This window comes from Ranitomeya imitator, chromosome 1 (assembly GCF_032444005.1).
Source record: "Ranitomeya imitator isolate aRanImi1 chromosome 1, aRanImi1.pri, whole genome shotgun sequence".
Lineage (NCBI taxonomy): Eukaryota > Metazoa > Chordata > Amphibia > Anura > Dendrobatidae > Ranitomeya > Ranitomeya imitator.
Genome location: NC_091282.1, coordinates 105,901,842 through 105,914,666, shown reverse-complemented (window position 1 = coordinate 105,914,666; position 12,825 = coordinate 105,901,842). Strand labels below are relative to the sequence as shown.

The following is a 12,825-nucleotide window of genomic DNA, read 5'->3' as shown; positions in this document are numbered from 1 at the left end:
CACTTCAATGCCAAGGTCTCCAACTTCATGGCCAGAACACGCGATCCGCGGTCGCTCGGAGCATACGCTCTGGTTCAGGACTGGACCTCAGCTTGTGTACATTTTACCACCTCTCCCCCTGATATCCAGAGTGGTGAGGAAGATCAAGCAAGAGGGAGTTCCAATCATCCTAATCGCACCGGACTGGCCCAGACGTACATGGTACGCCGACATCGTACAACTTACAGCAGACGCCCCCTGGCGCCTTCCCGACCGCCCGGATCTTCTATCACAAGGCCTGTTCTACCACCAGAACTCAGGGGTCCTCAATTTGACGGCGTGGCCCTTGAAACCTGGGTTCTAACCCAGGCAGGGCTCTCGCCGGACGTTATTAGGACCATGATCAGGGCACGGAAGCCAGCCTCTGTCAAGATCTATTACCGTACCTGGAAAGCTTTCTTTACCTGCTGCGAATCTCGAGGCCAGACCCCATTCCCTTATTCCCTCCCCAAACTACTTGGTTTTCTCCAATCGGGTCTGGAGGCCAGGCTGTCCCTGGGCTCGCTTAAGAGCCAGGAGTCAGCCCTCTCAGTGCTTTTTCAAAGGCGCATTGCTACCAAGCTGCAAATAAGGACATTCCTTCAAGAGGTTTCCCGATTGGTTCCCCCCCTACAGATGACCACTAGAAACGTGGGACCTCAACCTGGTCCTGACAGGATTGCAGGAACCACCCTTCGAACCCCTTAAGGAGGTCCCCCTCCGCCCTCTATCCCAGAAGGTGGTTTTCCTGGTAGCAACCACCTCGCTACGCAGGGTGTCTGAACTGACAGCACTCTCCTGCAGACGGCCCCTTCTGGCTTTTCACCAGGACAAGGTAGTCCTCCGTACGGTCCCATCCTTCCTTCCGAAGGTTGTGTCCCACTTCCACCTCAATGAGGAAATTTCTCGGCCTTCCCTTTGTCCGGTCCCGGTTAATAGAGTGGAGAAGGCTCTGCATACGCTTGACCTTGTCAGGGCATTGCGTATATATGTGTCTAGGACTGCGTCCTTCCGGATGTCTGATTCTCTTTTCCTTCTTCCGGAAGGCGGCCATAAGAGTCTGCCAGCTTCCAAAGCTACCCTTGCCAGGTGGATCAAATCCACCATACAAGAGGCCTACCGCCTTAAGAATTCTCCTGTTCCAGCCAGCATTATGGCACACTCTACACGGGCGGTAGGGGCCTCCTGGGCCATTCGCACCAGGCTTCGGCACAACAAGTGTGTAAGGTGGCCACTTGGACTAGCCTACACACGTTTACTAAACACTACAGAGTTCATACCCAGTCGTCAGCGGACGTGAGCCTGGGTAGATGTGTTCTGCAGGCGGCAGTGCCCCAAGTGTAGGGGCCTGTCTACACAATATTCGTCCATTTTTGTGTAGTCGCCGTAAAATCTCTTTCTCTTAGCCTCTAATTGGGGGACACAGCTCCCACCCTGTTGCCCTTTCCGGGCCATTGTTACTGTTGAGTTCTCATAATGTTTTCTTGAGCTCGTGCATAGTTGCCTTCTTATAGGCATGGTTAAGTTATTCATGTTACGTTCCTTCTAATGCTTTTGCACAAAACTGGAGAAGGCTGACGCCATCCAGGGGTGTATACTGCAGAGGAGGAGCCACGGTTAATCTTTTTCAGATTATGCATAGTGTCGCCTCTAGTGGACAGCAGCATAACACCCACGGTCCTGTGTCCCCCAATTAGAGGCTAAGAGAAAGAGATTTTACGGTGAGTACACAAAAATCTCCTTTTTTTGTTTTGTTTTTTTTAAAGAAAAAGCTAAACATGTTTGGTACCGGCGTACTCGTACTGACCTGGAGAATCATATTGCCAATTCATTTTTTTCTGTATAGTGATCATAGTAAATAATTTATAAAAAAATTGTCAAGTTATGGCTCTTGGTAGAAAAGGAGGAATAGACAAAAATGGAAAATCGTTCGGTCGTTGGAGGAAAATCCCTTTAAATGTGTCTATATATGTAATGAAAACTCTCTTCATTCAGTTCAGACTGGACAGACTCTTCATCTTGATTTTTCTGTTTTGCCTTTTATAGGTTTTAATGTTGAAACGGTTGAATATAAAAACTTGAAGTTTACGATTTGGGATGTTGGAGGCAAACACAAGCTCCGGCCTCTATGGAAGCATTACTACCTGAATACACAAGGTGAGGGGAACCTGGATCTACACTAAGCAACCCCACAACAAACTTTTGTCATTCATAATCAAGGGTTATTCTCGGCATGATAAATGGTTAAAAAATCAACCATGATGTCTGGCCGAACTGTGAGTCTTCTAGAGCGCACCGCCAATCCTCAGGAGCGCACCGCCACTCCCGGCAAGCAGGAAGCTAGGAGGCAGGGAAATGGTGCACCCATGAAGATTGATGTTGTGAAAACATGATATAGTCAATTGTCTTGTTAATGGATCATTGAGTTTAAGCCCTGAAAGGGATCCACTCCAGACTGCACACTTAAAGGGGATGATCCTCCACTTTTTGAATAACATTGATTATACAGGGTGGGCCATTTATATGGATACACCTAAATAAGATGGGAATGGTTGGTGATATCAACTTTCTGTTTGTGGCACATTAGTATATGGGAGGGGGAAAACTTTTCAAGATGGGTGGTGACCATGGCGGCCATTTTGGATCCAACTTTATTTTTTCAATAGGAAGGGGGTCATGTGACACATCAAACCTATTGAGAATTTCACAAGAAAAACAATGGTGTGCTTGCTTTTAACATAACTTTATTCTTTCATGAGTTATTGCAAGTTTGTGACCACTTATAAAATGTGTTCAAAGTGCTGCCCATTGTGTTGGATTGTCAATGCAACCCTATTCTCCCACTTTTGACACACTGAAAGCAACACCGTAGAAGAAATGCTAGCACAGGTGTCCAGTATCCGCTGTTTCAGATGCTGCACATCTCGTATCTTCACAGCATAGACAGTTGCCTTCAGATGACCCCAAAGATAAAAGTCTAAGGGGGTCAGATCGGGAGGCCTTGGTGGCCATTCAACTGGCCCACGACGACCAATCCACTTTCCAGGAAACTGTTCATGCTCGGACCTGACACCCAAGATGGTGCACCACCCTTTCTTGTCAGTATCACATACTTTTATATTCCATTTTTTTCAGCGGTAATATTCGTTATCGACAGCAGTCATCGAGATCGGGTCACTGAAGCTCATAGTGAACTGGCAAAACTGCTGACCGAGAAGGAACTGCGTGATGCCCTGCTCTTAATATTCGCCAATAAACAGGTAAGTCTTCTGTCTTTAGTGCCATATTTGCAGCTGTGATATCGCTGTGCTACTTAAAAGCACATACTCGTTAAAGGGATTGTCCACTACTTGGATATTGATGACCTATTGTTCTGCTTGATCAGTCTCTGAGTGATGGCAATTAGACACACTGCCCCTCACGATCAGCAGGGCCACCACTTATTGGGTGTAAGCAGTGTATGGAGCAGGAGAAGCATTGCTCAGTACACCTTGTAGTGGCTGTTCTTGGGTAGTACAGCTTCACTATTTTATAGAGCAGTAGCTGAACGCTGCCACTACAGAGTGCACAAATCTGTGCCATTGTTCACTATTTACAAGCACACGCTGCTAATGCTGCAAACATCAGATCATGGGAGTGCCAAACCCACCCCCCCACCCCTGAAATGATATTGATTAACTATACTACAAATAGGGCATCCATATCTAAGTAGTGAACAATCCCTTAAATTAACACTCCAGGATTTTTTTTAATACTTCATACTGTCTTGAGGCTCAAATTACGGTATACATAATACAGCTAGTCTTACCTTCATGGTTTATTTCTCCTCAGTTAGGCATGGGATCATATGATGAACTTCCCCCCCTGGGAATTAAATGTTGTTGTTTTTTATACTTTATGTTCTCTGAAGGGGTTCACCATATTTGTCACCTTACCTGCCTGTTTGGTGCAATTGCATGGACTTTACCAATGTAGTTCTCTACAGAGATAAAACAGAATCTTATATCAAAGATAATGATGATGACTGCACAGCTCCTTTCACACAGATATAATGTAGGAGATCACTATTTTAATTTTATTGTATACTGATATATTAGTTTATTTCTGAGTCTATAGAGGGAAGGATAATCACAGTGCCAGTAATGGCTCTAGCTGCTTACAAATAAGATGCAGGATAAGAGCTAGGAATAACAGTGAAAAGGGAGAAAACAAGGCTAAACTATAGGGAAATAAGTGCACTGTATATGATAGAAGTGCAGCGGGTGTGCAAGGTGCGTTTATGGAAGAAAAAAAAATGGTAATTGGGGTAGTTTCCACACAATGATATACCAATAGGATTGTCGGCATGAGCCTAGCTAGAAAGCACAAGGATTCCAGTTGAAAGATACATGGCAGCCATCATTCACTGGAGATGTGGGGGAGCACTCGCTGTATTGTGGATCCCGTTAAACCAACATGGGTCCCACTGACAAAACTTTAAGGTTATCCATTGTTTAAATTTTTATTTCTTAAATCAAGAAGCAGATTTCTCTGATAAGATATATTACAAAGTTTCTTATTTTCATGTGTACTATTGATTTATGAAATAAAAATTAAAGCAATGGTTACTGTTAAATATCTTAACGTCTGTAACAAAGATAGCGGGGATTTGGATGATGACGTGCACCGTGGCAGATGTCTGCTCCTGCCGTCAGCGCAGCTTTACAGCCCTGTTGCCAAGTATGTCCAGTAATTCAGAATATCCTCTGAATTATTGGAGTTATAGAATATATTATCAGAATCCTGGAATGGTTGGCAAGGAAATCGGGCACGGGCATAACGTAGGCTAGGCACCATTTCTGAGCCCCCTACTGTATCACATCACAGACATCTTTGTGATCAGCACATTATATGTCATCTCTCCTGTACCATAATCCTGGCTAAAATGGGTCACATGGGCTCCAAATCGGCAATGTATATGGTCATTCTGCCTGGGACATAGGGCGGGGTATGAAATGCACTTGGTGATATTTGCCTACAATATTTTCCCATTTTCAGTATATTTAGATATGTCATTTTTGTGTTTCCTTGCAGGACGTGGCAGGCGCCCTATCAGTGGAAGAAATGACCGAGCTCCTTAGCCTTCACAAACTGTGCTGTGGCCGCAGCTGGTATATCCAGGGCTGCGATGCCAGGAGCGGCATGGGCCTATATGACGGCCTTGATTGGTTATCCCGTCAGCTGGTAGCTGCGGGCGTCCTGGATGTGGCTTAAAAATGAGCAGCGATGAGCAAGTGGTTCTCAATCTGATGAATATCTGTGTCATTTCAGTAACTTGCTTCTTCCAGAACATCGTGCTGCTCCAGCGTAGGTTACGGCTAACGCCATATGGGCTTCTTATGTGTCCGTGTAGTTCAAGCAATGTGACAGTCTATGAGGAACCATCATTACATGCTACTAAGTCTGAAAAGGCTCAGTGCTCGGCCGCCACCTCCGCCTACATATAATACAAAATGACGGGGGGAGGTCGTGTCTCGTAGGTCATTTTAGGAATGCTGCAGGCGGCATTTATTGGGCGGGATGGAAAGGGTTACTTATATACAAGGGCAGGTTACCTATGCTGGCAGAAGGGCTCGACTGGTCTTGTATGATAATAGGCTTACTCCATGTATAGTGAAGACCATTCTTAATACATATATATACATTTGTGTTTCAATTCCTTGCGATTTTCAAGATTTCTGCTTGCTGTCAGTGAATGAGAACATTTTACACTTACATCTTCAGAGTACAAAGCTTAGGTTAGGTTCACATGTGCATTTCCTGGTTTATCTCTTCTTTTTAAAACCAAAAAAAAAGAAAATAATGTAAGAACTGGAATCACATGAGCCAACACCATCCGTGCCAGACATGCCCCAACACCATCCGTGCCAGACATACCCCAACACCATCCATGCCAGACATACCCCAACACCATCCATGCCAGACATACCATCCATGCCAGACATACCCCAACAACATCCATGCCAGACATACCATCCATGCTAGACATACCCCAACAACATCCATGCCAGACATACCCCAATGCCATCCATGCCAGACATACCCCGACACCATCAGTGCTAGACATAACCCATTTCTGCTATGACGTCATCATTTTATTTTTAAAAACTGCACTATTTTTTTTCCAGACTTTCTGTTGCTTCTCTTTACATACCTAATTCACAGATGAGTTTGCTACGCTGTATCAGTTTGGGCAAGCTAAGCAGCCCAGCAGCACAAGCCTGCGCTGTGCTGAGAGTTTGGTACCATGTCTTCGTGTAGGTAGGACAGGAATAATGCCTATAGTGATATGTTTTAAGGCCTCGTGTACATGGCCGTATTTTCAGTGCAAGTGCTGTCCGTTAAAAGAAGGTATCGCACTTGGCCAATGTTTGTCATTGGGGCCATGCAGATCGTTTATTTTTTGTTAGTTTTTTTCACTGACTGACTCTGCATGTGAAGAGATCGCAGCAGGCACGAATTTCCTCCAATAATCGGATGAGACTCCCCAATTCAAGTCTACAGTCATGGACAAAAATTTTGAGAATGAGACAAATATTAATTTTTCCAAAGTCTACTGCTTCAATTTTTCTAATGGCAATTTGCATATACTCCTGAATATCAGAGTGATCAGCTTAACAGCAATTACTGTACTTGCAAAGTCAATATTTACCCAGAAAATGAACTTTAACCCCCAAAACACATTTCAACATCATTGCAGTCCTGCCTTAAAAGGAGCAGCTAACATCGTTTTAGTGATTGATCCATTAACACAGGTGTGGGTGTTGAGGAGGACAGGGCTGGCGATCAATCAGTCATGATTAAGTAAGAATGACATCACTGGACACTTTAAAAGGAGGCTGGTGCTTGGTATCATTGTTTCTCTTCAGTTAACCATGGTTATCTCTAAAGAAACACGTGCAGCCATCATTGCACTGCACAAAAATGGCCTAACAGGGAAGAGTATCGCAGCTACAAAGATTGCACCTCAGTCAACAATCTATCGCATCATCAAGAACTTCAAGGAGAGAGCTTCCATTGTTGTCAAAAAGGCTCCAGGGCGCCCAAGAAAGACCAGCAAGCGCCAGGACCGTATCTTAAACCTGTTTCAGCTGCAGGGTCGGACTACCAGCAGTGCCGAGCTTGCTCAGGAATGGCAGCAGGCTGGTGTGAGTGCTTCTGCACGCACTGTGAGGCGGAGACTCTTTGAGCAAGGCCTGGTTTCAAGCAGGGCAGCAAAGAAGCCACTTCTCTCCAGAAAAAACATCAGGGACCGACTGATATTCTGCAAAAGGTACAGGGAGTGGACTGCTGAGGACTGGGGCAAAGTCATTTTCTCTGATGAATCCCCTTTTCGATTGTTTGGGACATCTGGAAAACAGCTTATTCGGAGAAGAAGAGGTGAGCAATACCACCAGTCTTGTCTCATGCCAACTGTAAAGCATCCTGAAACCATTCATGTGTGGGGTTGCCTCTCAGCCAAGGGAATCGGCTCACTCACAGTCTTGCCTAAAAACACAGCCATGAATAAAGAATGGTACCAGAATGTCCTCCAAGAGCAGCTTCTCCCAACCGTCCTAGAGCAGTTTGGCGCCCAACAATGCCTTTTCCAGCATGATGGAGCACCTTGCCATAAAGCAAAGGTGATAACTAAATGGCTCATGGAACAAAACATAGAGACTTTGGGTCCATGGCCTGGAAACTCCCCAGATCTTAATCCCATTGAGAACTTGTGGTCAATCATCAAGAGACGGGTGGACAAACAAAAACCAACAAATTCTGGCAAAATGCAAGCATTGATTATGCAAGAATGGACTGCTATCAGTCAGGATTTGGTCCCGAAGTTGATTGAGAGCATGCCAGGGAGAATTGCAGAGGTCTTGAAGAAGAAGGGTCAACACTGCAAATATTGACTTGCTGCATTAACTCATTCTAACTGTCAATATAACCTATTGGTACTCATAATATGATTGCAATTATATTTCTGTATGTGATATAAACATCAGACAAACACTAATAAAAACCAGAGGGCAGCAGATCATGTGAAAATATAATTTTGGTGTCATTCTCAAAAATTTTGGCCATGACTGTATGGATGTGAGAATAAAATGGCAGATGCCACATGGAGCCACAGTACAGCGTCCAATCCTGTAAATGATTAATTGCTGCTGAGTGAGAAATCAGAATGTATACAGAGGACAAGTGAGAAAATAATCGTCCCACTTTTCTGGCTGAAAATCGTACCTATTTTATTTTTTTTATAGTGTTGTGTGAACCTTCCCTAACAAGCCTCCACCTGTGCAGAATTAGTTCTGTAAAGTGTTTTCGCCTTTAGATGTAACACTAATGTTTCCGTTCACTGACATGTTGAAAAAGTGATCGAAAGACAAATTCACAAAATTGCAGTTTTTTTTTTTTTTCATTATACGAGAATCTTAAAGGGGTTGTCTCATTACTGTGCGGGGAAGGTGTATGCTCCTGATAAATGAGAATTTGGGCCACTGGCCTGATCCAAGCAGTCTCCAATGTTGCCAGCAGAGGCACCATTATATCTGCTGCATTGGAGGAACACACGGGTACTACAGCTGGTCGCATCCAGCCATCTGGGCAGCTTCAGTACAGCACTTACAAGCTCTATAGCAAAGCGTTTGTAAGCGCTGCACTCCTTGCCTTTGCCACCTCTGACATCCGTTCACAATAGAAGTCAAAATCTGTCCATTGTTGAGAACAGGTAAATTGCAGAGATTTTTTTTACTTGCTCTTTGCAATTTTATCCACTTGTGATGTTGAGGTAACCCCTTTAATGTTGACCTTTTATTACCACATTGTCTTTAGGTGCAATATTCTGTGCTAATCTCTTAATATCCCTTGATGTTAGCCATGCTGTACACTTCCCTGCATAGCCACAGTTGAGTGTTTCCAATGTCTAAAGCTACCACTAGGGGGAGCTCACTGTACTGATTTCAATACATTACTAGTATTCAGTCAGCTCACAAGTTCCCCCTAGTGGTGGTTCCTGGCAGACATTTTATCATTCAGCCCTGAAGGAGGGATGGAGCTTTATATCACAATAATGGGGCTCTGACCAATGGGAATAATAAAACAATCAGTACAGATTTTTTTTACTTATTCAGATTAATTAACATTAACTGCATGCTGTAATTCCATAAAACTAGTAACCCTTTAACCTCTGTGAATGAAAATGCAGCGGGCTAATGTATCACTGTAGTAGCGGTAGAAAAAAGCTCTTTTTTGGTACTTCTCCTGACTTTAGCACACGTTGTGCTTCGACCAGTTGTGACGTCAGACTGTGAAGATTTCTCATCGGTCCAATGTTTACACTACAGTCACAGTATTAATGGGTGTGATGGGCGGTGGTCACTCATGGCATCGGACCCCCGTCAGCCTCATCATGTCACCTATCCACTCGTACATACTGATATTCCCACCGCCCATCAGCCGGGACCTGTTACATTACATGGTGATCCCAGTACGGCTGCGCAGGTGACTCATTGACGTGAATTAATTTAATATTTAACTATTCCATGCCTGGGGTGCTTTACTCAGTACGTCTATAGAATTAGTGATTTAATTAATGACTTCTTCAAAAAGGCATGGGTGTCTCACCCGCCCCTTGATTGGCCTCGTTCTTGACTGAGTTTTTATTTCTGCTGGTGAGGGGTCTAGTTGTTTTTTTTTAGTTTGCTGCAGTGTCTGCTGGTTCTTGTAGTGTTTCAGTCTGCTTTAGTTTAATGGACACTAGTCCTAGACATTAGGATGCAGAGTATGTAGTATTTTGGCTTGGTATTATCATGGTGAACCTGACGGGGGCCATTCAGTGGTCTCTCTGCTGTTGTTGGCTACAGCACTGCAGCCTTTCCCAATGATATGTAATAACCTGTATTAACCAGCCACATATCTGTATATACCAGCTATAATGTCTCAGAATATGCACAATTGCTTTGTCCATCCAAACCCTGATATATTTTTTGACATATGTGTTGGTGTATGTCCACATGGGACTGAAAGGCTACTGATTTCCTGTGCGGATTTGTGCCCAGAAACTCTGGAGTATTGGGCAAGGTTCAGACAGACTGACCGTGGGGTCTCCCAACCCAATCTTACCCTCTCACATATGCCTCGTATAATGAAATACGGTCGTCTGAACCCGGCCTTATAGTAACAGTCAAGTGGATGAGATTTTAATTAAAAAAAAAAACACTTTTTGCAATAGTTTTGGTTTTCTTCATGTATCAGTTCTTTTTGCATAAAGAAAATGTTGGTTACACCTTTTCCAGCTGACTTCAAAATTAATCAAATGTATTTGATACAGATTTTGCAGCAGAAGTGCAACTGAAAAGTGTATAAAAAACCCATAAATGCCACAAACTTCATTATACTGTTAATATCCAGTACTGAGGTGTCGGTGGTGAAGTCCGGGAAACAAGGAACGCTTACCATAACAGTGCCAGGAATTAGCAAAGTGAGCGTAGCCTTTTTTTTCTTCTTTAAATTCATTTTACGAGCAGATCAGCTGTTTGTGCAGACTTTGTTTCGTGTGCAAATCTGGCGTGGGTTATCCCAGCAAAATTTTCCATAGCAGATCTGTTATGTTTTATGGGACAAGAAAAACATAGCTACTTTCTTTCTATAAAGTCGCCACTCTTTTCCGAAGGCTTTTCTAGAATTCGAGCAGCCATTTTTGTCGCACCTGATACAGATGCTTTATAGACTTAAGAGTTTTTTCCAAGGCAGATTCAGCGACACACTAGTTTCTTATATGCAAATTTTTAGAATGGCCGTGCGAACGCCTCCTGTTACTGCCTTGATGAATTATGAACAGTATCTATGTGACTGGCATCCATATGTTTAGTGAATTATTTCATGTTATTTATATAGCAGATCTCATACAGTATGTGTGTGTATGAACAATAGACACACGTCATTGAATTATGGAAATCACAGGACGGATAGACATGTTACTGATATGCAGATGATATAATGGAAATAAAATTATCGTATGAATGCTATGGGTAGAGATCTCCGCACTCGCACGCCTCGGCTGCTATCACTGAGGATATTAATCCATTGGCGCATATGGTGTAAGTGTACGTCCTGTGTTGGGGTGCCGTGTGTGTAGGGGGCTTTGGAGCTCATCAGATATCTGTTATATTAAATGTCTCTTACAGCCGGAGCGGCGTTCTGGTTAGTCTCGTGATGGCAGCATGTAAATGACATAGCTGTTGTTGTGACAGCTGGAGGGCCTGGCACTGCCATCTTGGTACTTGTTTGAAGCTGAGAACATCCCTCAGACAACTATTAATGACCCATTGATAGCAGCTCTGCGCACTCACGCTTGATACTGAATAAAGTGAGATGTTTTGAAGAATGTTGTTTCTATTTTTCATCCTTTTGCATATCATTAACAAGTCATTCCATCTCATGAGGTTGTCAGAACACTAGCAAGCTGTACGGGGCGAGCAGAAGATGGCGCAGAGGCCATCAGCCTGTTTTGACAGCATCTGGTTACTCTATTGAAGTCCTGTATTCTCCACAGTGAATGTAGTGTAAGGGGTGTGTTCACCTCTGTATAACATTTTACAGTTGATCTGTGGATATAATCTACATTAGAAAAGTTACCGTAAGTAACTTTGTAAATACATGACTAGGCGAGAAATGCTGAGAGAGTTCAGCACTGGAGGTTGAAGAACTTTGAACACAGCCCCAAAACAGAACACAGCCTGTAACTCAGAACAAAAGGAATACAATGGATATTCCACTGTGACCCACCTGTGACTTCTGCAGCCTATCTACTGTATACTTTATATGATTTCTCTTTACCATACAATACTCCTCCAGTATTGGATGCAGACCACCAGAGAGGGGGGCGGCAGCATCAATCACACAAGGTCATAGAGAAGTTACTTTTTGTAGTAGTGTATGTTTTTGGTGTGTGTGGGGACTTGATATTGCCTTGGTGAAGCACTTGACGAGGGGTCACGTTTGCTCTTGTACAGTGTGAACGCCTTACTATAAGGTTGCATGTTCGTGAAGCCATACCGTCCTGGTACTTGTGTTTTTTTTTCAAAGTTTGGGACCTCGTGTTGTCTGGTTAGACACAAATTCTTGTTATTTTTCTTTCTATATATTTCTGCCTAAAACACTTAATCTCGTGACCATCTAACGTTTCTCGCTTCTCACTACAACCTGAAATAAACTGATTGTCTCAGCTTTGTGTGGTGTGGACTTCATTTCTTCAAGCCTAGTTTTTCTCAGCTGATACTGGGACACTACATGATTTATAATGGAGGTGAAAACCTGGTCTCATCCGGGTACAGTCACAACCTTGTGATGAAGGTGAGAAGACGATGCATGGAAGCACAGAGCTGGCAATGTCATACATCGATAGTGCACATGAAAATAGGAAACCTTGCAATATATCTCATCTAAGAAACCTGCTTCTTTCTCCTCTTGTAATAATCATTTATTCTCAAAATTCTCAACTCGCCGGTAAAATGTGTCTTCAGTGAATACAGACTTTCCCATTACTGTCATGACAGCCAGGGGTCTGCCTATGACCCCCGTTCTAGTCATTACTATACTCCTGGGAGCGCCGGCATTCATAGATTATCATTTCTGCAATACATAGTAGTGCTGAATCGTTGCTACGTATAGACAAGCAATCAGACAATCGCAGCTTCAGCTTAAAAGTTTTTTTTTTTAAATATGTAAAAACACAAGTTCAGTTCACCCCCATTGAAAATAAAACTATTTTTTTAAATACACATA

General features: G+C 43.4%; 1 protein-coding gene across 1 annotated transcript in view; it reads left to right on the top strand.

Moving 5' to 3' along the window:
• TRIM23 (tripartite motif containing 23) overlaps positions 1-12,269 on the top strand; it is a 43,926-nt gene extending 31,657 nt beyond the window's left edge. Inside the window, exons 9-11 of the mRNA XM_069749434.1 lie at positions 2,065-2,175; positions 3,154-3,278; positions 5,092-12,269. Coding sequence (XP_069605535.1) covers positions 2,065-2,175; positions 3,154-3,278; positions 5,092-5,271 — 416 coding nt within the window. The 3' untranslated portion in view covers positions 5,272-12,269. The remainder of the gene's footprint in view (positions 1-2,064; positions 2,176-3,153; positions 3,279-5,091) is intronic.
• Positions 12,270-12,825: the final 556 nt, after the last annotated feature.